At 42.1% G+C, this 24,541-nt stretch overlaps 2 protein-coding genes across 10 annotated transcripts in view; one reads left to right on the forward strand and one right to left on the reverse strand.

Annotated features, from left to right (window-relative positions):
• Positions 1-708: 708 nt before the first annotated feature.
• On the reverse strand, positions 709-15,577 carry TM2D1 (TM2 domain containing 1). Of its 3 annotated transcripts, XM_064516303.1 has the most exons (7): positions 15,283-15,566; positions 14,194-14,263; positions 11,954-12,062; positions 7,485-7,576; positions 6,550-6,619; positions 3,788-3,861; positions 709-2,503 (listed from the first exon to the last, which is right to left on the reverse strand). In XM_064516303.1, the coding sequence occupies exons 1-6, from the start codon at positions 15,442-15,444 to the stop codon at positions 3,819-3,821; spliced, it is 546 nt and encodes a 181-aa protein (XP_064372373.1). In that variant the 5' UTR covers positions 15,445-15,566; the 3' UTR covers positions 709-2,503; positions 3,788-3,818. The 3 variants fall into 3 exon arrangements, with proteins under 3 accessions (XP_064372373.1, XP_064372372.1, XP_064372374.1); XM_064516302.1 differs by lacking the exon at positions 6,550-6,619 and having other exon boundaries at positions 15,283-15,508; XM_064516304.1 differs by lacking the exons at positions 709-2,503; positions 3,788-3,861 and adding an exon at positions 3,868-6,099 and having other exon boundaries at positions 15,283-15,577.
• Positions 15,578-15,769: 192 nt separating this feature from the next.
• PATJ (PATJ crumbs cell polarity complex component) overlaps positions 15,770-24,541 on the forward strand; it is a 159,031-nt gene continuing 150,259 nt past the window's right edge. For 5 of the 7 annotated variants that reach the window (XM_026108638.2, XM_064516294.1, XM_064516292.1 and 2 more), the window contains exon 1: positions 18,531-18,632. The gene's annotated coding sequence lies outside the window, so the exon portion shown is untranslated. Of the gene's footprint in view, positions 16,034-18,530; positions 18,633-22,493; positions 22,513-24,541 lie in introns of those variants that run through there. The other 2 variants (XM_026108637.2, XM_064516290.1) reach the window with 2 other exon arrangements.

A 24,541-nucleotide genomic window follows, 5' to 3' on the forward strand; every position in this document is an offset into this window, starting at 1 on the left:
AATTCCAACAGTATCCAATACCAGTTGCAAAGGTTATGTCATCTGTGACGCTAATTTCTAAAAGGCTTCACAGACAAAGGAGAGGGATGTGAAAGAGAAGTGGAGAGTTGTTAGTACAGGACCAGAGGATCAAGTAGAATGAAGTCTAAAAGAACAGAAATTAAAATTTGCTAAGACTCAAAACATTTTTCTGTCTGGTCACCTCTGGCTTCATTATTGCCAGTATGAAAAAACAATGTAGACCTGACACAAACATGCACTGGCAGAACAGAACAGAAGATCGGGATGAAAGAATCCCCTATCATTTTTCATTTCCCAGGTTAGTTGACATAAAGGAATAAAATACATCTGTTTCTACAGAAACACTAACTTAACTTATAATAACAAATCTTTCTCTCTGCTGACAATTTTGGTTTTAGGAGAAACAAAGTATCTGATGGACCTAATAACTAAACATATTTTCATCTGATTCATACAAAATAGCTCCTGTTTCCTTTCACACGTGATGAAGCACAACATGGACTGCTGAAGCCCATGATCCAAGCCCTGTGCTACTGGTACATATGAAGATGTATTTTAGAATGAAATCTTGTGTGAAAGAGTTGCCCAAGGCTTTTTTGTTCATTATAATGTCCATGATATCTTCCTCTTTCCATAGCTCTATTATCAATGTCAGGGTTAAAAAACAAAGGCAGACAAGTCACGGTATGATCTTAATCACAGAATTTTATTTCGTTCAAACATTTCTTTTCTGTCAATTTGCCTGCCTCCTTCTGATAGTGCATATTCCAGGAAACAAAACTGACATGCACAAAGAGCATTCAGTGAAAGAGAGACAAAAGGGAGATGCAACAAATGTATGTCAAGTGAACAAAGCTAACAGAGTGTTCTTGTCTCTTTGAATCCACATGTAAAATGCATGTTAGCAAATATTCCAAAACTATGTCTGAAGTGAAGGAAAGTAGTAATGTTAAGCACAAGGTACTCCTTCCGGTTCATTCCTGTTATGTGATATATTCAGGTAATACTTATTTGGATAAAAACAGGATTACTTTGCAAAGCTTTACGTGCACCAGTCTTAATGCAGGTTTAAGAGAGACTAACAAACATAAATTGCACTTAAAAAAATCAGTTTAAGAATCTGGTTTATGTAATTCCCTTAAAGTAATGGTTGCAGACACATTAATAACATTTCAAAAGTTTCATCTAAAACAACCACCCCCTGCCCCAAAATTATTAAAAAAACATCTATGCTATTAACATGAATTTCTCATTCAGTTACTGCAGGTTTTCATAAGAAGGTGAAGGGAATGTTTAAAATTGTTCAAATAGTAGGAAGATTCTGTTGAAAGATTTTCTGTCTGTGTGTATATAGATGTGTGTATTTAAAGGAAAATCTAGGTAAATCTTGGCTGTCCTAAAGAATTTGGTCAAACAGCTTTGAAGGACACAGAATTTATTTCACTGAAATACAATTCATTTATCAACAGGTACACACTTGAAAGAAGAACCTTTCAAGGGCTTTATTAAAGCAAAGAATTCACATTTCTGACATTCTGTATCTGCAAAACAGACACCAATTTCTTTTCAGAAAAAGAAGGCATGCATTTCACCGAGGATTGTTGCAAGGGGGTGAAAAAATCAAAATAAGCAAAACAATTAAGTCCTATTCTAACCTCAGTGCACTCCAACATCTACCTTCCTTTCTGAGACGCATCACATGATTCTGTTTTTTTCGTATCCATATTCCTATTGTTGATCAGGACTGATCAAATTTAGCAACCTTACCAAAATTGTTCTTTAAACTTAATGGAAAAAATCTTCAAATCAATGGAATTTCATAAGAATTCATAGTGGAATTTCAGCACAAGATTTAGGGCCATTTGGATTTTAACTAACATGATAGAAAGAAAAGCAATTTCTGTGTTCTAGGGTTTTTAAGTTAAATTCCAAACTGCTACAAATAGTTCTGAAAACAGACCCCAGGCATAACTGTGGCCCTACTAACATCCATGTCCCATCAATTTCAATGGACTAAAAATCAGCACAGATGTTCTGCTGACCAATCCCTTCCCCCCTTAACCCTCTGAATCATACTGAGATGCCAACTATCAACAGTGCAAATTACAAAAGTCTGCCTACTTCACCAATGATACCACTTAGCAGCAAACTATGTGCTCACAGAAATAGAGCAGTCACAAAGAAACCTGGCACCTTTGAGGTAAATTCATTCTCTGGATGAATTTTCCTATTTTATCATCTTTGTTCAATGTACAACATTTAATATACAGTTCTGATGAAGTGTAATTAATAAGTCATCAGCAATTTCAGTGGACGACTGGATCCATCTGTAAAATTAGAATGCACCTGTGCATACGTGACACTGCCAGGGTTAAGGATATGTCTGCATTTTTCTGAACGTTGCATTGGTAATAGTGAGCCTCGTAAGCCTTGCTCCGTAATAATCTATAATATAACTAGAGCCATCAGAAGGTCCAACAATCTGCAAGAGAAAAAGAACCAAGACTTTTCAATATGAAGTGAAATATACACTTTGTGCTAACATCTCAATTACTGCTAATTTTCCCATCATAAAATTAGTCATGCTTAATTAGTCAAACAGAAACTAGATTTATTTTGAAGTTATGCTGTAGTTTAACTATTTTAGCGAACACTGTCTCTGAAGGAACATCTCCCTCGAGTTTCTAATCAACCAAATTACACAGCCAGGCGCTGGTGCTAGGTTAAGTCGACCAGGATTTGAGTCACAAAAATCAGGCTAATGAATGAGTGGCCTCCAAAGTGCCTTTTTTGAACAAAGAAGGGTAGGCAAAAGCAAATTGGGCTGGTGACAAGTATCTTGGAAATGCTGCACAGGTAAGGAACAAGAAGAAAGAGAGAAGACCGTGGCTTTTTTGTTCTGGAACTGATAAATTGACGTAGGGTCAAAAGGCAGATGAATAAAGAGAGACGAAAGCTACCTGCAACTTTGTCTGTAAGTGATATGAGGCAAGATCACTGCCACAGTATAGAAAGGAATTTGAGAAGACATACACTTTGAAAGATTAGTGATATACAAAAGACCGATTTACAAAAAACATAATTTTTATATTTTTCTATGAACACACATAAAGCATTTCTACGTCCACAATGTGTTTTAAGTTTGTCAAAGGCAATTTATAACCCATGCTAAATGGATGCACTGTAGAATAAGACAACTTGGCAATTTCATGATGTCACAAGGTGTCACCCCAGATAGGGATTTAACCACTAAGCATCCCACAGTCACAAGTCTCAGGTGATACGGGACTTCTACGTGGAGGAGAAGCAGAAAAAAAAAATGGCAAAGTCTTCTTTCCTGCATGTTGTCTGGACACCCCAGATGATGGGCTCCATCAGCAATTAAACACATGCAAGCACAGAACTTCACAGGCAGTTCTTATTTCAGGAATACCAGGACATTTCATGTAGTTCTAACCCTATGTGTCACATGAAAAGCTCATCAGTTCTGACACAATGAATTTACAGTGGTATAGCTTCCAGGCTGTAGTCAAGTGGTAGATTCATTACGGGTTTACAGAGAGAGCTCATCTATCTACATTTTAGTTCAAACTATAAATATATTCATACTTTGTATCCATAATACCAGTTTATGCTAAAATAAATGCCTTGGTTTTTCAATATTCCAAAGGAAAAGTTAAGGCTGAAATGCTTACAAAGACTTCGGGATCACATCAAAGCTTTAACAAACACAGATTTGTATCTTGTTTTGAAAGCACCAACTTACCTGCATTGAAATAAGTATGAAATCAATTAGGCTACCAATTCCACAAAATCCTACAGTGCAGAACTTTAGCAAACCTAGGAAAGGGAAACAAAATTTAATTGCATCTTTAAGCTAGTTACTATAAGGTTCATAGGTTTCTGGTGGCAATCACATCCAAATTCTCTCCTCATCCCACAGAATATACATACTTCTAAAAACAGAAGTAAAATTAAAGATCTTTAACTATCAGAGAAAAAACAACCTGTATATTCACAATTCTGTACTACCCTGAAGACAATTAAAAGATTTTTAAACACAACTTTTTTTAAACAGACAAAAATTCTTTGAAGTGAAAGGCAGAAGTGGATGAATAAGTTACTGAAATATTTCCTTGCTTTGATTAGATACAGACAGAAAAAAGTTCCAACCTGAGCTAGAAAATTTACTTTTGAATAGAGGACTTTGTACCATCTCTTAAATTGCAGCACATACCGATTAGATTTTCTCCAAAACATGCTGCTTTGGAGAACCATTCTTATTATTATTTTTATATTTATACTGAAATAGGAATTTATTTTATTTTTTTATATATACACACACACACACACTTACATATACATATATATAAAACAAACACTTATGTTTATTCACTATTCAGAAGTAGTTAGGGATTCTTTTGTATGAATAAATGAAAGGTTAATAGAAAATATATGAGAATAGTGATTAATTTTCTCACACTGTGAGCTCTCCATGAAAGGCTGACATTACATTTGGAAGATGCCTTCAGAAGAAAAAGGCTGTCTAAGAATTTCTTTTCAAATATCAACAGTTTCTCGTACAATGAATGTAATACAATGAGACAGTATCTCAGCTTTCAGCTCAACAAGCATCTAGGCTATTTTGAGAATGAAATGCTCATTTTGAAGACATGTGCAACTTTACCCCTAGAACAGAAAGTTTGAAGAGGAATGCATAGATTTTGCAGTTAAGCTAGCTGTAAGCTATGCTGCACACGGTTTGAAAAAGGTCCTTGCTGAAGAGCATGTCCTCATTATGCTCACAGGGGCTGGCACGCTTCTGATGCAAGAGACAAGCATGCTGACACCCTCAGCCAGTGCGGCATCCCATGCCGCCTCTTCCCCACAGAAGTCAGGACTGCTGCAAGCTGTGCTGTTCTGCCTTCTAGTAAAAAAAGCAGACGTTTTCCAAAGAGTGAGCCTGCCTTCAGTCAAGCACCTGAAGGTCTCCAGACCTCTTCCTCCTCTTTTTCGCTCCTCCCCTCTCAGGAGCAGCTATCTGTCCAGCACACCTCCTCCTCTCCCCTTGTGCCCCATGCATGTGGCTGTGTATGGAGGAGAGAGAATTGGATGCTTGAATAGAGCGGGGGAGTAACTGCTTGCATGCGGTAGGATGGGCGCCCCACCATCTGGGGATAGCTCCCATAGTTGACACGATGAAAACAGCCTGATTTATAAACTCTGGGAGAGAGTTTATAAACACTCTGTGGAACAGGAGAAGTCAGAGGAAACCTAACAGGAAAAATATACCTAATGACCGTGATGCTGAAAGAGTAGTAGCAGAACAGTCTTTCACTTGATTAAAAGGAAAGTCCACAAACATATTACAGCTGAAGTGGTGCCACTTAAATCTGCAAAAAACTAAGTGTATCAATGTTTAAAACAATTTGCTTCCAGTGGCTGACATGTGAGACTTGCAGCAGTGAAACATAGTCAGCCTGGATATATTGGCAGTAGCATAAAAAAATAAAAGGGAAACAGCCAGCTAAAGAAATGCTAGCCTTAGGAAACAACAGTTAAGACAACTAAATAATATCAAACTCTTTGGTGAACACAATTCACTTTATTATCTCTGCATCAAGTGCAGTCACCATTTAAAATACTGCTGACAGTTATTATAACATCTCCTGTCAAGCTGCAGTCCTGAGCATCACTGTCAGCTGGTTACTTGGAAATCCAGCAGCTCTCTCACCATTGCTGGTTCCAGCAGCAGTTCCAATTAACTTGAGGAACTGGCTGCATCCTGGTGAGGCATCCTCCATTCGGTTACTGGGTGTAGAAGACCTGTTTCTGAACCTGGCATATGTTTCTAGAGTGTAGGGTAAAGCTGATTTTTTTTCTTCCTCCTTGCTTCCCTCCCCACAAGCAGATTACTCTGAGAAAATAAACTGCTCTGAAGCACAGAGGAAAAAACAGCAGTCCTAGGCAGCAGTAACTTATGGTTTGCTTCACAGTGTGTGGGAGAGGAAGGGGCTGCCTTCCATACAATTTTAGTGGTTTCTTCATATTCAATAGTTTATTTGTTATTTGTGCTCCCTTTAAACACAAGAGAAGGAAAAAAAATAAATGAAAGAGCATTTAAAGTTTTCATTACATTTGCACAAAATATTTCAATGCTATTACTTTTCTTTAGCACAGCGTTTGCCAAGGCACGGATGACCTAAAAAATTAACCACTGGCAAGAAATCCAATTTATTGATTTTATCGCCCTGCATTTCTACTCTTATGTATTTGCTTTATCCTTCTTTACCTTTCAAAAGCTTGAAAACTTGCTGTCAGAAGAGTTTAATTGCAAGTCTTTTAACTTTGGTTACTGGCTACAGTGTATTCCAGTAGGGTTGGCAAGCATGAAACATACAGGACTTCTACACAAGAATACAAGACTCATAAATCCACAATATATTACAATATAATTACTGCAAATTATTATTCCAAATACAATGCTAAAATACATTTTCAGTCACTGATGTAACAAAAAATGTGTACCTTATCAACTGCTTCCAAAAATATATCTTTTTGTGAAACAGATGGACAAAATAAGTGCTAATTATAGAATCTCGGGGAAAAAAGACACATATGTTAACACATGATTAGCCAGAAGGAGAGATAATATTCTTAAAGAACCCAAGAGTTTGCATATAATGGGTAGAAACTCAAAACTCCCAACAGAAGCAACAGTAAAATGCATAGCTTTTTTCCAATTTATTGCTCCACACTATCTAGACTTAAATGTACTTCCATTTGTCTGGCTCAGGAATAAACAAAGAAAATCCTAGACACTGAAAGCAGTTCTAACATACTAAGGTATCTGCGTAATTTAAGTCAGTCAGTGGCACCATCACCCTAAGAATAGGGTCCTAAAAACACTACCAGAGGTAGTTCTTATTAAAGGTCACAGCTTCTGCAGAACTGTTACTAACACTATGAGCGATCTCAAACATATGCATTTTTAAGAATAAATTCTGTGTCCTAAAATATTATTTTTATTGTAAAGTCTGTCCACTATTTCCCTGGTAAAATCAAGCATCATTTAAGTAGCTGGCACATCAGTCAAAACCACTTCTGTTCAGAGTCTTACAGAGAATGCAGTGGTAAATGTCAATGTAAAGCAAAACTATGAATGGCAATAATCATGTTTGCTTAGGAAGGTTTTTATCTGCTGGACAGCTATGTATCCATTCGTCACCACTCACTCCAACCGCTGGAGTTTACTTCATATGCATTCTAAGTGGCAAAAACATAGAGTCGAAGACAGAGGCATATACTACTGCGGGATTTTATTTGACAAGAAAGTAAAGATTCTGCTTGTAAGTATGAAAACTATGACAGCCAGAGGACATTACTCAAAATATAAGTATACACATACAACTCAGTTAAACAACAACCTTTACCTCAAAGAAAAAAATAAGGAATAAACTCACCTAAGGCAGGATAGCCTAGATAAAATCTATCTGCTCCCAACCATCCGAGAAATAAAGACAGAGCCACTGCCACTTTGTAGGAGTATCCATTTCTGCCAAAACATACAAGTAATGAAGACAATGACTGCAAAAATATATTCACTCATAAGCATATTTTTGAAATTTAAAGTAATGATTCATTTCTCTGCTGCTTCAGTTTACCAAAAAAAGAAAAAGTCAGACTTATTTATCTTCAATTAATGGACACAGAATTGATAATGTTCAGCTTTCAAACTCACTAGGGATCCTCTGTAAAGCAACCTCAGCTCCTGCAACTGAAGTATACTGCAACTCCAGTATACCCTTGCAGAATATAGATTCTTATTCTGAAACCAAATCATTATTCCTTGTCAAGAGAGATGTAATTCAGTTGCTGATACATTCCCATTTACAGAGCACTTCCCAATAGTTCAGCCCTACCGAGACAACACCGGAAAGCTGAGAGGTGCATGCATACTCTCTGTAGGCATTAGTCTCACATCCAGCCAAAAAGACAGAACAGGGTATACAGGTGAGATGTCAGTAATGACAATAATTGTGATGAGACTTGAAGAAGACATGAACCATGGCCACTAGTTGAAGAAGCTGCATGAAGTGTTCAGCCAAAAGGTAGGTGGCAAAATTACCCATTTACACGGTACAGGTAGTAGATGGCACACATTCTTACAAATGAAGAGAATTGTTGACCATACAAAGACGTATTGTGGTAGAGGTACCCTGAAGTTAAGCATCCTGTGGTTGGGCATGCAAAACACACAGATACAAGCAGCAGCAGCAGCAGAATCCTCAGATTTTCTGAGATTTACACTAATCGGCACCATTCTTGCCAACAGTTGGAGTGTTGTGGACACCTAACCACCAGTAATTTTCAGTAACTGCTGATGTGAACTTTATGCTAATAAGCAAGCGAGAAACACATAGCTATTAATCCTAGAACTATCCTCTGCTGCACTGGGCAACAGCTAGCCTTTGAAAAGAAAAGCAAACACAAATGTAATTAGAACTTTAAAAATATTCAATAATTCACTGTTTTGATATGTGCGTTACCATGTGCCAGCAACTACTTAATAAGCCCAAATTAAACTCTTGGTTAACAGCTGAATAAAACATACAGTTTTACAAAGACAGTAGCTGAGAAAAACCAAGCACCTTTATTAAGCACTTTTAATGCCAAATAAAGATCTACATTTTTGCTTATTATCTAGATTTACTGACTTTAAAACTTAATGGCAACATTAAGTGATTAAACCATGACTCTTACCTCAATATTTGTTACTTGGTGCTTATTAGCAACACAGAACATACTGGGCCTTCCTGGAACCTAATGTAATATAAATTACCATCTTTAGAAATACCTTGTTTCCACTGTAAGGAACACTAATGGCTTTATTTAAAAGTTGAGGTAAACTTTCAGAAATTATTTACCAACTGTCAAGTGTCAACAACTCTCCAAGGGCACTAAAGCATAAAAACAATTCTTATGTAAAAGGTAGGACACAGTTAAATTTGAGATGTTCCTGATCAAACACAGTAAAGTAAACTGAGCACTTGCCTATGCATTGAGATGCTTTTAAAAGGAGAACAGTGTGCAACCTAGTCAACACGAAACTGAAAGGGCAGAAGAGATCTAGTATGAAGTGGAAGCATGTTCATGCCATATCAAGTCTGCATCCACTCCTGTATTCCCTTTATCTTACTCATTCTCTTAGCTACAAATAAACCCTCCAGACTAATACAGCAAGTAGGGAACAACACTTCCCGGTCATCTAAAGGAATTTCTACAATCAGATAAAAGATATAATTTCCTTTCAGTTACTCTTCTGAATATTTCTTCTATTTGTGTTTCTCAGCATCATCAAATCTTTATTCTTTCTGCATGCATTTCTCTGAGTAACCATGTTAAAAACTTTTTCTTCCTACTCTCCATGTCAGTTGATACTATGCAAGTATTGCTATAGGTCACGTTGGTTTCTGTGCTCTTTCAGGGTCTCTTATCAATGCTTAAAGACCTGTCCACACCGAACCTAATAAATTTTACAGGCTATCATTTTATGGCCTGTTTGCCTGGAATGAGAAGACTTGAATGATGGATGTATTCAAGTCTGCAAATCAGGGCCTGCCCATATTAAGCAAAATACAAAATACAGAGCCAATTTAGAGTACTCCACAATTTAGCAAAAATCTGCTACCAAAAATCAATTTAAAACCAAACCAAAGCAAAGCTAACTCCCACTCCTTCTTTGCTGGAGCAAACTTCTTAGCACTTACAAACTTCTTCTGGAACAAACACGAAAAGCAACCGTCTTCAACATGTCCATTTAAACATACACACAACATAGTATGCTAGTCTTGTACTAAAAGCTAGCACTATCCAACTTTCTGGATTCCAGAACTGTAATCTAGACTGCTGGTACATTACGGTTTTGGCCATGGACAACTTGCTGATTTGCCCCTTCCTACAGGTAGGAATAGACATTAACCTACAGCCCCCCATGCAGGACAGTCCTGCTGTGGAAAGATGCCTTCTCAAACTAATTTTCTGATTCAAATGATGTGCAGTTGTTTCTTCCTGAAGACAGTTACAATTGCCAAAAAAACTCAAACACGATGCTCCAAAAAGCAGTAGAAGGGGCAGGCTTAATATCAAGCTAGAGATTCCTGCTTGAAATAATGGTTCTAAGACTTAGATAATATTTAAAATGCCTTATAAAAGGCTGATACAGTGATTAGACCACTTTTTAACAAACAAATATGAAAGATAGTAATATTAATCTCTTTGCTGTTTTTACTTGGCTATGGCACTTTATCAAGGGGATGCTTGCATAACTCTTCCTACTGTCACAGCTGGACTTTAAGGGAGTTTTCAGCAAGTCCCCAAAAGTTCCTCTTCCCCCTCTGCCATACAAGCAGTCATGGGACTGAAAAAGCCACAGCAAGTTCTTTTGGTAGTATAGCCATTGATTATTTCATCACAAATAATAGTCATAATAGTCACCATAAGAAGCCCACCATTTTTACTGCCTACTGAAGAGCTAACATGGAAAGACCCCTATATTGTCTTTAGATTTTTTTAAATCCATACTGTAAAGAAAACACAAATTTACAAGAAAGTTTCTACAAAAAATAGTAAACAAAAATGAATACATACAAAACCCCGGAAACATAAGAATTACATCTATTTCAAAAACTAAGCAATTTTTAGTATAACTCATCTTTTTCTCAGCCCCCATCACAGATGGGACTGAAATGCAATTGTTTCTGGACAAAAACGTGATTGAAGTCTAGTTTGCTAGCATTTAAATTTGATTAGATATAATAATATGTTTCCTTGAATTTGCTGAGCTTTGACTTTTGAGGAGACTACGTACAGAGAAAATATTGATGAAACTGAGAAGCAGAGCTGTACTTCTGAGTTAGGCAAATTATTGAGCAGTAAGTACCACATCAGAGTTATTTGTCCGCTAGAGTGATGAGGAATACTCAGGAGGATTACTGCAGTTATAACTTCCAAAGACTCCACAGTTGCACAAAAGAAAAAGGCTCCTGTGTGAATCCCACAAAAAGGAGAAACAAATGGTACTGACAGGTGCTCTCTGATCATTAACACCGGCCAGTTGGAACATTTATTGGTATCCATCGCTCATGATCTGCCTCAGAAAAACTAAGTCCATCATTTTCACACTTCAGAAACAGGCCCTTAAGAGAGACACCAGATGGGATTATACAAATAGGTTCTTTAAGAAGAGAAAGCAGTTCCTCTTAAATGGATTTTTAGGACACTGGAGAAAGACTTCAGCTCCCCCAATACTCATGTACGCTACAGCTTAAACTGTAGTTTCACACAGGCTTCAAACCTCCATGAAAACAAGTAGTGGCGCTGAATGGAGCAGCCCAGCCCAGCCCTCCTGTTTATCCACTCTCTCTTATCCTTGTGTTGCCCTCACCCTTGTGCTGGCACAAGCACTGATGCCACTTTACTGCAACTCAAACTGGGGAGCTGCTCCAAGTTAGTTCAAACCCAGATGAGTTTCCTGATCCAGTATACAATGGGGTATGTCAGGCGAAGGGATGGAGAGGAGTCTTCAAACGGCTCCTTTAAGCAGCTGTGCTGATTTTAAGCATATGTGAAAATGCAGCCTTAGCACTCATGACAAATCTTCAGCAGGGTAAGTATTAAGGTAAAGAAAAGAGACAAACATAATTAAACAAACAAATAAGTGTCCCACATAGAGACAGATTTACTTATAAACATGTATATGTTATCATTAAACTACTTATAATGTTTATTAGAACACTAAGTGCTGTGCAACACGTATGCAGTGTTCTATCTCCTTATTCCTCTTTTTTCTTCTGCCAACACATACTATTTTAGAAAAAACTTCAATGTGAAAATAAAGGCAAACTATCACAAAACACAGTAACGTACTTACACGTTACGACATGCAATAGGCTTGTAAAATCCAACTTCATTTCCAGTAAAGACTTTTTCTATGCCAAGGTGATCTTTACAAGTGATATTTGGTGCTGGTAGACACTGAACTGAGGACAGAAAAATTATTTAAATTTAAGCAAAAACCGATCTGAAATTGTGGCATTTTTCTGACAAGCCATGTGACATAAGTAAAATAAACAAATCAAGTTACACTGCATAACAGTCACGATACAGATCATATACAAGGGCTTGTTACTCGTGACCAAATTGTTCAAAGCCAGCCGTATGACTAACCTGTCTGTTTGCATGATACATATTAAGCAAAATATACAAGGCTAATTGCTCCCCTAATTCTGTTGCAATTTCCATTTTTGTTCCACTGTGAGTCAATGAGAGGTCTGAACCCTCCATACGGAAAACATTTTCATCTTGAGAACGGTCAAACGTTGGAACAAGCTGCACAGAGAGGTGGTGCAATCTCCATCCTTGGAGGTTTTCAAGATCTGACTGGACAAAGCCTGAAGCAACCTCATGTGAATTCAGTGCTGACACTGCTCTCAGCAGGAGGTTGGATGATGGGACTTCCTGGGGTCTCTTCCAGCGTAAGTTATTGTATGATCCTAATCTAAGGCTTGACTCATAAAAGAACCAAAGTGGAAATCAAAGAAGAAAGTGACATCTGCTAAAGGTTCACAATATATCATCAGAATATTAATCACCCTCCAATGTCGAAGTAAGTTGTTTCAAATGGCCAAAATCCAGTCCTTCCCCTACTTTCTACTACTAGCTTTCAGTACCTGTGAGTTCTATTTAACTTCCAGCCAGGCTCAATATTTCTCTCCTGATTTTCCAATCATACTTACAGGCAAGAAGACTACAAATGGATTTAGTTGGCTTTCTTTCTAAATATCTGTCCATATTGCATACGGATAAAAATACCTAATTTCAGCTGGTCAGTATCAGTAACACCTAAAAAATATGAGCTATGTCTGGACTACATGGATGTTACTGATTAATGTGCCTAATCTAAGACAGTTATGACAGTTATGTCTTAGCTTAAAAAGCTACATTCCGTCTTTTAAAAAAAATTAAGCTAAGATAACAGTGTGTTCTTTTATTTAGAAGAAACGCACGGTGATTAAAATGCACTGAGATAGTAAAGGCCACATTTTTTCCTATCAATGTCATGCCAGTAAGCCTCCAAACCTGCTACTAAATGAGACTACTCAGATGCTTGGAATTAAACTGATATTTGTTTGGGTGATGGGACCTAGAAAGATGTTTAGAGACTGTTGTGCTTCAATTGTGATCTAGAAGATTAACTTTTTATTACTCAGATAGTACTGAAAAGCAAAATTCAGATACTGTGGGGACCATTTAAAGACTGTTACGTGCATAAAAACTCTATATTGACATAGAAAATAACACGCTAAGTAATTTAGCAACTTTCCTCACTCTGAAGCTTATCTCCTGTTCAAAAGTATATTGCATTAAATGCACATATCCACTAATTAGTTAGACATAACTAACAAATTGAGTTGTGATCCATCTACAGCTACACAATACTCTGACTCACTGCTTATAATCAGGGACAAGACATCCAAAATAATGTAAAGGACTGTGCACATAAAGCAGAAGTGTTATACCATTAGCTAACCTGCAGAGACCATTTATTCAAAGCCTTAGAACATCAGACAAGCTAAACACAGGTAGTAAACCAAGTGACCAGTTTAAGTATTCATCTGTTGTACTCAAATGAGTGTCAGAATTTAAAATCAAAACGTATGGAAGTGCTTTCAAAACAGAGTCTACTGATGCCAAAACCTCCTGATAATGAAATACACCATTTTTCCTTAAAAGAAATAAAAAAGGAAGATTTTGAGGTTCTTATGCCTCATGCCAATTCTTCTTCTAACAGGCATATGCAAAATCTAGTATGATAGGAATAGGTTGTTTTAATCACTCTGGTGAAGGATAGAACCTAGAATATGTAATATAAATTGAAGAGATTTACCAAAAACCTCACTTATAAATGTACTAATGAGCGATAAAGTATTTATTCATTTTTAGTAAAGCATCCAATTTATACAAGCGTTTTAAGCTTTCAGAATAATGCAGTGACATTACCGATTGCATGTTTTAAAAAGATCATCTAGCAGACACACAAATGCATGAACTGAACACATTCCTGGAAAACGTAGTTACCGTCAATATATGTCAGAAGTTGAAAATCCTTACCATATGCTGTGTGATTTGTACAATTCATTGGTTCTTGCGTACTATTGTCTATTTTAGGATCATCACAGATATATGTTCAGCTAATTGAGGAAAACATTTTTCCTATCAAACACTACTACAAGTTTAGTATTAATTTATTCCACCCTCTTTAACCCCTGAGGATTTAAGACATACCTTGATGTCAGTATTCCTTCCTACCTGCCCCCCAAAATACAAACTGCACATTACTATACAGTGAATCCCCCAATTCAATTTAATACATAAATATATTGGAAACGCTTCATATTTAATTAGTGCTGCAGTCAGCACTGTCTGAAGGAATGACAATATTTATCGGTCCTGGCCTCTGTATTGTAAATTGACATGTAAATTGAGGGTATTTGGTTGAGAAAATCAAATTGACAATAACACACAAAACTCAAAGTGAACATCTGAAAACGAGCACTTGCATTGCCACGGATTGGGACTAGAATAAACCTGAGCAGCAACTAACTCCCAGCGGTCTCGACTCCCGCGGCCAGGCAAAGCGGGAGGTGAAGTTAACTTTTCCGGGATTTGCTCTCCTGACGCTTTTGATCCGCAGGTACAGCGATACCTGTCACCCGCTCTCAGGCGAGGCCTGACGTGCCCTGGGAGAGCCAGAAACCTCCCAGCTACCCACCACCACCTGAAACCTGTTCATCTGGGCTCCGGAGGGAGACTCGATTTTTGCAAAGTCATTGCATCTCACTACAGTGTCCCCAAAAATAGGGGGAGGGGGTCTCTCACGTCCCATAGGGTTTTACTGCTGCAAATCTGAGAGACACCCCAAACCTACCCACAGCCGCACGTTACCCCCAAAAATCAAGCGAAAAACCACCACGATCCATTTCCAAGCCGAGACCCCCCCGGGGGGGGCCCTGAGGCTCCGTATGACCCGTGAGGAGCAGCAAGGGGTGTGCAGGACACCCCCACCCCCACCCTCCGCCTCCCCCTTCCCCTCTGAGGAAACCGGCTGCAGCCAGAGCGGCCCGGGAGGCGCCCCCCACCCCGGCCCCCGCCTCGTCGCCATAGCAACCGCCCCCGCCGCGCCTCCCGGCCGCGCTCAGGATATTGCCCCAGCCGCAGCTCGTCGCACTTGAGCGGCGTCTCCCGGCCCGCCGCTCCCTCCGCGGTCGCACCCGCGAACCACAGGAGAAGCAGGAGCCGGGCCTCCGCCGCGCCGCGCCGCCTGCCCAGCCCCGCCGGCAGCCGCCCCGGCCGGGCGGCCATGATGGAAACGAGCCGCTCCCGTCAGCTGACTCGCCTGCCCCCGGCGGCGCTGCGCTGCGGGGAGGAGCGGCCGCGCTGCCGGCGGCGAAGGGCAGAGGGGGATTTTTCCTGGTTGTTCGCGGGTTGCTGACGTGTTCGGGCTTGTTGTTTTGTGTGTGTTTGGTTTTTTTTTTGACCTGAGCAAACACGGCTCCCCAGGCGCGCTCCCCCGCACCGCAGGCGGAGCTTGCCCCTTGTCAAGATGGCGCTTCGGCCGCCGCGGCCAGGCGACGGGCCGGCTCGTGCCCTGAGCAAAGATGGCCGCCGCCCGCCCCCTAGCAGCTACGCGACGGCGCCGCAGCTGCCCTTACTCAAGATGTCTGCGGTACAGCGCGCCGCCTCGGCGGGGCGGGGGGAGCCCTAACCGCCCCGCGGCGGGAAGCTGCGGCCGCTCCGTGTGTGAAGCCGCTCTGGCCCCGCAGCGGGGGAGTCCCGGTGCCGGGGCCGAGCGGCGGGCGAGCCTCGCCCCTCCCCAGCCCCCTCCAACGCCCCCCGAGGCGGGGAGAGCTCGGCTAGGGGAGACCTGCGCGGCGGAGGGTCGCGAAGGCAGGTATGGAGCGAAAAGAGACGAATGCTCTTCCAAAAATCGAAGTAGTAACTGTCAGTCAGGCCCCACCTAACCTCCACAAGTAGCAAGTGCCCGTAAGTAGCTGGCGCGTTGTCCAGAGCGCTTGGGAGAGCGTTAAAGGCTTTAAGCAGGCGGCCTGCAAGTGCCCCGCTTCCACGGACCGAGCACCGGCAGCAGAGCAGCCTGCCCGGGGTGGGGGTTCCTCAGCTGCGGGGGCCCCTTGCCCGAGAGCCAACTTGGGAATCACATTTCTTACAGATTCTTGCGTTTTCTGGCTTCGTGTAGAGCAAATGCGCAGCAGTACTATAAAAAAAAATATTCTGCCTTTAAATTGAGCGCATCGTTAAAAGTACTTTTAGAACTTTTGTTAATAAAACATGAATACTAAATGCCCAGCACAGACAAGCTTTATATTCATTAATATTTGCTATTTTTAAGGAATTTTATGGAAATTAGCATCCTTCTCTCTCTCTCTCTGAAGTTATCTAGTGTCTTCTTAGTATATTTTTTATCTACTATTTGTTTCTGAAGGCATCAGTTTTCAGTTATAAGTTGCTGGAGATTGTTGCCTGTTTATAAGAGATGAAGAGACCATTTAGTAGAAATATAACCTGGAAAGGCAGCACTGCTGTTACTGGTTTTAAATCCGCTCTAGAAGCGTTTCCTGAAAAACACATAGAGACCTAGAAACTGGGAGTGAATGAAAGCAGCTTCCAGATAGTATTTAGGTGAACATCATTATTACCCAGTATTTCTGAAAATCGTTTGGTTTTATAGTTGATTATTTTCATGAGCAAATGGTGACAAATGCATGAGTCTGTCAGTACCAGTGAACAGTCTGCTACAGTCCCAGATAATCAGTAAAAATGCAGACCTAAAATATATGGATGGCTGACAGAGATGTCTTTTCTCAGTCAGTGATGTGAAATATTGCCATCTAACAGCTTTTGAGAGACTTGTGTAAACTAAATTGGCAGTCTAGAGTTCAGCAGACAAAGTATGCAAATCAAAATTGATATTCCCTCCGCCGATTGGAAAAGAAAGGCCAGGGACAGAGTGCACTTCATAATGAACTCAGCCCTCCAAGATCACGACTGAGGTACGCTGATGAGAAAAGTGCTTCGCTCTTTTGTCTACATCGCATCTCTCGGGTGGATAAATACAGGCCTTGCTCTTCATCACTGTCAAGAAAATTGTCGCTTCTCAGAAGCACTGCATTAATTAAAATTGAGGGTAAGGACCAAGAAGTTAGGCGTTTGGGATCTGAATTCTTCAAACAGGAGGACAACATGTTGTACGTTCTTAGCATGTTGTATGTTTTAGTGCAACTGCTATTGTTTAGTAAAAAAACAGGCTTTGGGAGGAAGGATAGTGAATTACCAGGAGGTGAAATTCACCTCCAAATCTTTTAGAGTGCTTGTCCTGCATAACTAGCAGGGCTGTGTGAGATCTACTAGAAATAAGCTGGAATAAAAATTACTTTTGGTGGGGTTCATTTGATATTTTTGATAAATGCGTAACTGAAAGCAGACTAACATACTTTATTTGAGGGTACAAAGCATCCACAGTTCCCATTAACCTCAGCTGGCTTTGTGTGTTCAGTTTTTTAAGACTGGTGAGACCTCTTTGCTTTTTGAGACCTCTTTGCTTTTATTGCCTCCTCATGGGTTGCCTCCGTAGACCACTACTCCCTCAATCAAACCGAACGGAAAGGGGTCCTGGGCAGCTCCCAGTAGCTCGTAGGCCACAGATAATGTGTATTTCAGAGTGCTGCTTGGAACAGCACTGGTTGTGGTGAATGCTGTGTTACACAGTTGTGCGTTTTTGTTTTGGTGCTCAGAGTATTGCACTGCTTCCCTCCATCCAAGCCTCAGTCCTGCTAAGGCTCAGGCCGTTCCCATTAGCTGGAGCGGTGGGGGCCCGCGTGCGCGAGGCTGAGCAGAGCTTCCCTCGCCTCTGCAGGCGGTTCAGGGTTCAAAGCCCCTGGTGTACAGCACACAGAGCCTGAACTCCTGCCCACACAGATTTATTGCAAAATGAGCACAAATAAAAACTTTCCTACAGCCTTTCCTGAACCTACATTTCACAACTTGGGGGCTGGGCGGCTGTATTGATAGGTACCTCACGGATTCAAAATAAACTGGTGGGGTAGGGTCAGCTGAAAATCCACCTGGCTTTAAGCTCTGCCTTTCAAAGAGCAGCTACTAGCAGAGTCCCCGTGACGGGACTGGACGCCCCATTTCCAGGAGCGGGGCGAGCTTCTGCCCAGGGCCTCCACCCGGCAGGCGCTTGCTCCGGCACTGGACACCCGCAGCAGCGCCCGGCACTGGGGCCTCCAGGCCCCGTCCGGGTGCAGGAAGGGGCTTTTGCACCGCGCGTGAGGGCTCGCCGCTGCTTTTGGCTCTTTTCGAGCAGCAGGCGGGGGTCGCCGTGCCCCGGAGGGCGGCTCTGCCGCGGCCCGCGCCGTCCCCCCGGGAGGCCGGCTCTCCCGCCGCGCCGCCCCGGCTTCCTGCGCCGCAGGTGCCGCACGCCGGGCCCCGCTTCCCGCTTCCGCCCAGGTGCGAGCCGGCGGCCATCGCAGGTAACGCGCGGCCCGGCCAGGCCGCCCCCCGCACCAGCCCCTGGCGGGGAGGCCGCGGGGGCTGAGGGAGGTGCGGCCTCCGGCAGCGGCTTCCCCGGAGGGTCTGCTCGGCGCTCGGTCGCAGCGGGGATGTCCGCTGGAAGCCTTTCCGACCCCTTTCTCGCGTTTTCGACACCTGGCCTCGCGCGGCGGTGTCAATACCGCGTGTCCCACCCCGGGCGCTTGCCTGAGCCGGGCAGAGGCCCCAGCGTGGGGCTTCGCGCCCTGAGTGCGGCCCGGGGGTCGCTGAGCGGTGCCGGCGGCAGGGCTGCCGGGTGGGCGCACCGGGCGACGCTCGGCGCTCGGGAGCCCGTCAGCGTCGCGTTACTGCGCAAACAGCGTTCGTGGCTTATAAAGAATTTGCTGTGAGTAGGCGAGGAGGTGCTGACGAAACAGCTTGCTGTTGGAGACGCTTCGGTCAAAGGGTTTTGATGCAGAGATCCTTAAAGAAGCAGGCTTTCATGCAGGGGGAGGTGAATGGGAAGCAATTCCTTGAATTTCTAAGCTTTAGAAACCTCCGCTATGGTGGTTCCAGGTCTAACAGCTTTCCTCCCACGTGAATTAGTTTTATTTGTGTCACTGTTATCCATAATAACTTGCGGATTTGTTGTTTAATTTCAGTAGAGCGTGACGGTGTTCAGATCCCAGAAGCACAATCTTCGTGAGAATAGGTTCCTGAGTAGGAGCCACGTTATTGCTCCGCGGAGAGTGGCTTCAGCGTGAGCTCACCCTTTTATTAGACATCAGAGAATCCACACAGGCGCCTTCCCCTCCAGGCTTAAGTTCACAGGAATTCAGGTTCTGCTTGTTAAAACTTAGCATGGCTTGAGAGTGAGTAAGGTTCGGCTTGATCAGCACAGGGATTGGTAATCCCAGGTACACATGGTTTCGGTTGCTTTCATATCTTGTAGTCGCTAATTCTCTGTAACTGCAGGGTACGCTCGTCTTGTCCGTGGGTCAGTTGTTTCATATGTAAGAATACTTAGCTTTGACCTGCTTTATCCTGGAGAAATATGCTATATTTATCTTTAGGTATTCACAGCACCGTTCAGTTATCTCCTTCTTTCAAGTGCCTGAAGTAGCCAGCACAAAATATGTCGTATAATGTTTTGAGATACTGGAAAACATTGGAGATCTATGGCACTTTTTATTAAAACTGTAGTGTTTATGCGGAACAGCAGGACCTTTGCTTACTGTGGTCTCTGAAAGGCGTGTACATGCTAAACGTTTTTGGACTGAATTTTTTTGTGCCTTACTAGGATGGAAAACTGAGTCAGCCTACCATGCAGAGCAGCAAAATACATTTTAGAATAATGTTGTTTCTTCAGTAGCACATAGCTGCACGAGGGCTTTTTAACTCTATTGGTTTTAATATCACAAGTTATAGGTGATGTTGAGGTCGGACCATTTGGGATTAAGATGAGTATAACAAATGCTGTTTTTCCTTTCTTTAGTCTTTGTCAAACTTTACACTCTTTGGGCTGAAACTTTCCAAGTCGGAGATCTCTCCTGGACTGATGAAGGAAAAAACATGCACCGTGTCAGTCACTGCTGGATTAATTCCAGATGCGTTAGTGCAGAAAGGTGACTTTGGATAGGGATGTACTCTTCGCTGTTCCCGTGACAGTCTGCCCAGATTGGCTATGTTAGAGGCCTTTGAAAAACAGCAGCAGTTAGCACTTGCGCATCAAGGACTTGTGTCCTGGAGTTAATGTCCCAAAAGGTGCCGCTCACGATAAGCGTGGTCACCCTTGGGCTAGTCAGAGCTCTCCCTGCAAGTATGGCTCTCGGCTGCCGTGTCCTGGTTTGGCACCGGACCGAACGAATCCATCTCCCGTTCGCTTTCCCCGACTCCTCCGAACCTGCTCTCTCCTGGCAGAGCGCGGAGAGCCAAGTTGCCCCACTCCGAGCCAGCTGTACGCTGCGCGTTACGGGACAAAAAGCCTTCAAGGAGGGACGGAGCTGGGAAGCCAGGAGGTAGGCCCGGGACAGGTGTCAGGTGAGGGGAACGGCTTTTGGAGAAGCTGGTGCCTGGGAGCGCAGAGGGGTAGAGCACAGTTGGAAAGCTGGGGTGAGATGGGGCCGGTGCCTTGCAGAGACCACTTAGGGGAGTCAGGAGGCCAGGGCAAGCTCAAAGACGTCGGGCAGAAGTGGCTGTAGTTGTTAGGTGGGTGGGTGGGGATGGGTAGAAGAATCTGTGCCAGCTAAACCATGTTCTCATTCAGATCCTAGGAGAAAACCCCTTATTTCTGTCTCAGCAATCCTCTGCAGAGGGCAAGTGTTTGTCAGACCCACTGCCAAAGATGTCCTGATCCTCTCTAGCTCTGGGTGAGGCAGGGGATGGTCACCCAGTGCTTCAGCCTGGCCGGCAGCAGTGTGGGGATGGGGCGGTGGTGGTGGAAGATTTAAACCTTCCGGCTCTTCTGGTGACCTCTACTGGCATCAGCATGGGGGAATTCCTTTTTGGTTCTTTTTAGGTCTGTTTTTGAAAAGGATCCAAGTCTTAGCATTTTGCACAAAACCTTATGAAACTTTCCTGCTCCCTGTGATATGTTGAGTTCAGCTCTCAAAAGCGAAGACAGTAAAAACCCAGAGGCACGTTGTGCTGAATAGTGTGTTTTTTCCTGGTGGCTGACCACACTAAACTTTATGAAATTCATGATTTTTGACAATGATTTTATGGTGATACTAAGAACTGCGATATGAATTTTGAACTTTGAGGTTTGCTGTTTCATCTAGCAGATAAATAGGTGGCTGTAGAAGTGAGAGAGCGGAGCTGGGGACGTTCAACACAGAGTGGATAAGCTGTTTTTAAGAGATCAAACCATTGTGTGTCAGATCACTTCAGAATTAATGTCTAGGCATGAATCTCCTAATTTAGCAACTTCTGTCTGTTGACACCACCTCACTCAAAATTAGTATCAGTGTTTGGAAATTGTTTAGCAATGACCTGTTTGGGTCACCAGCCATTAACTGATCAGTAATTTCTGGGGTCGTGTGTTTCACAGGCCCCCGAGAGCCGATTAGGGAACTGTCATCACTTATGCGTTACTTGAAAACTTTCAACTTAGTTTATATTCTCAGGGATCCCCTTACAGCAGAAGGAGCTATCTGTTTGCTTTAAAATAAAACATCTCCCTTTTCACTTGGAGAAAAGAAAAGGGAAGAAAGAAATACTGATGCTGGTTTTAATATGTTGCCCCAAGAAATCATTGCCACCTGGCTCGAGGCCAGCTGTGATCAGGAGGGATCCCAAAGTGCTGTGTAAATTTAAATTGTTTCATGAGTTGCACCTGAGGTCCATCCACTTCAGCTGCTGCTGCTGGAGCAGAGTGGTCTGCAGTGGCTCTTAGCAACACTTTGCAGCAGGTAAAGCAGGAAGGAGAAACTTTCTCTGTGTGTTTTGGTTTTGTTTTGTTTTGTTTTTTTCTTTTCTGCTTTTTCACCCCCTTTTCCAGGGGACTTCTGCATGTTGGATGGAGCCTAGATGTCTTACCTGCATTTTTCTGCTCTCATTTTTCTTTTTTTGGCTCTGTACCCATTGTCATAATTGCTATTGTTACACCTGCTGTAGTGGAAAAAAAATTAATCTTGGAGCCTGTCAGTGCGGCTCGTGGAGGTGGTTTCTGAATGACTCAGGCCGTTTCTCATGGCGCAGCTCGCCGGTGCAGCAGAGCTGCTGCTGCAAGGTGGGGTGAACGCTTTTCCACGTGTTTAGCTCCCTGCATCAGCTCGCTACAGGATCGGGTGAATGAGTGCAAGTGCCAATAAATGGGAAGAAGTTCATGAAAAGGTGCCGGAGAGTTGGACCACCACCCCTTTGGCTTCAGCTAGCCTTTAGGTTGGCATCATGGTGTCAAGTGATGTTATTTTCTGACATATTGGGATTTCTTTTCTGGGTTTAATCCTTCCCTCACCCTACTGCTATTTAAAGGTGTTTTAAGTCACTTTTCCTCCTAGGAGTTATTTAGCATCTCTTTCTGGTGTAGGTTTGTCTGCTTTAGGGGTTTTTCGTTTTTGAACTGCTGATGTAAGGTGGGAGAAAAAAGTAGGGAAATGAATGGAGGGAAGTAAAATTTGAAAGCAAGTAGAGTTTTCATAGTCTTTGTCCTGTTTTGTTAAGATTCATGCAATATTTTTAGTCAAGGAGGTTAAGTTTTGCCTTTTTCGTTTAGGTGAAGACTCAGGAATGTATAAGGAAATGGTATTTACATCTGTTCTTCAGAATGAGATCTCAGCATAGAATCAAAGGCTGCTGTGCTCTTAGGAGTGTTTTATTTCAAATGGAAAAGAAAATAAAGCTGCAGCGCTTACAAAAGTTCGGATGCATTCCTGAAAATCTTTCTGGGTTGTATGGGTTTGCTGCCTCAACTCTGGCTATGAATTTGATTTAAAATGACCTCCTAAATCTGTTAATAGTCTTGCAGGGCGACTCATTTTGCTTGGCCCTAGGTGGAAACCACCTAAACCCACAGAGTTCTGCAGAAATTCTTCAGGAGCCAGAACTGCTCAGATACTGTAAAGGTTGCATAAATCTAAAACTGTAGTTTGTTACACACCTCCTCTCTTTTTGTTCTTCTTCTTTTTTTTTCATTAGTTTAAAACAGCTTAATCTGACTCTTTTGGGAGAAAAAAAGCTATTGTATTACCCTGTTTTCATCTGCATGATTAACATTACCTTGGACATACCAGTGTCTTCGCAGGACTCGGACTTTTTCAGTCTGAGCACAGCAAGTAGCAGAGGCAGAGCTGAGAGAATCGGGGGCTCTACTGGGAGATGGTCTCTGGCATATGCTTACCATTGTATTACATTCAGATGCATATGACCACTTCTCCTCTCAAGTTTCAACATTAAAAGAATAGTTTTTGTATGGCTGTTTTTGTTCCAAAATAATTAAAATATATTATTTTTAAATTACATAGTTATATACTGGGTAGGGTCAAACCGAGGTAAATTGTGCTGTTAAATAGCTGACTTTGTTCAGAGGAGCTTGTACTGAGTGAAGAAATCTTGTGTGTGTTTTGGTTTGACTGACTTGACAGATTTCAGGATGACAGGCTCTGCATCAAGGTAATAACATGCATGTAAGGGTACACATTTATCTTAACTACTAATTGCAAGTCAGTTGTTTTTATACTGCCATCTAAGCCTCAGCCACAGCTGGAGACCTGTTTTATTTGGCACTGTAGAGGAACATGATAAAGGATATTCTGTTCCTTCAAAGCTCGTCATGTAAATAGAAAGGACAAAGGATGGCACATGTAGCAGAGAAGGGAAGGTGTTTCTCTTACCTGTTCAGCAGGTCAGTGTTGGGGCTGGGGTTAGAACTGAGGTCCCTTAAGGAGGTGTTGGACTAGGAGTTGATTTGACCCATTTTAGACCTTAATGCTATGCTGCCTTATGTGTGGAGGCACCTCTACGGTGTTACAGAATGGCTTTATAGAAGGATGTAAGGTTTCACCTATATTGCCCTGTTGCAAGACTAAGCTGTTGTGATAAGGATGCTGTCTACAAATAATTAAGCGGGAGGAAAGTATCTTTTAAATAGTAGGATTTTATCTGCATGTGTTTGAGAAGGTCACAGCTTTATTGTCTGTATTTAAAATAATTTGACTGAACACAGCTGCCGCTCAATTTCCTTGGCTAATGTTTGGTTTTGTAACCTGCATTCTTCCCCATATTGTAAAGAGGTGTTCGTCATCTTTTTTGCGTATGAAAGACAAAACGCACAGAACAGGCAGAAGTATTTTATCTTTGCTGAGGTCACAGCGCAACTGGCTATATTGAGAGCTGTGCTGAATACTTGGTAAACAAAAGGGAAGCGTAGGGTGTTTTTATTGATTTCGTTGTAATCAACTTAGCATTTTAT

Source organism: Dromaius novaehollandiae, chromosome 8 (assembly GCF_036370855.1).
Source record: "Dromaius novaehollandiae isolate bDroNov1 chromosome 8, bDroNov1.hap1, whole genome shotgun sequence".
NCBI lineage: Eukaryota > Metazoa > Chordata > Aves > Casuariiformes > Dromaiidae > Dromaius > Dromaius novaehollandiae.

What these genes read in the sequence shown, in the direction of transcription:
- TM2D1 (XM_064516302.1), bottom strand. Translation starts at nt 15,444, where the DNA reads ATGGCCGCCCGGCCGGGGCGGCTGCCGGCGGGGCTGGGCAGGCGGCGC. An exon ending in TACAAATCACACAGCATATG is followed by an intron (nt 12,063 to 14,193) that starts GTAAGGATTTTC and finishes TTCTGTCCTCAG; the next exon opens with TTCAGTGTCTACCAGCACCA. An exon ending in TCATACTTATTTCAATGCAG is followed by an intron (nt 2,504 to 3,787) that starts GTAAGTTGGTGC and finishes TTTCTCTTGCAG; the next exon opens with ATTGTTGGACCTTCTGATGG.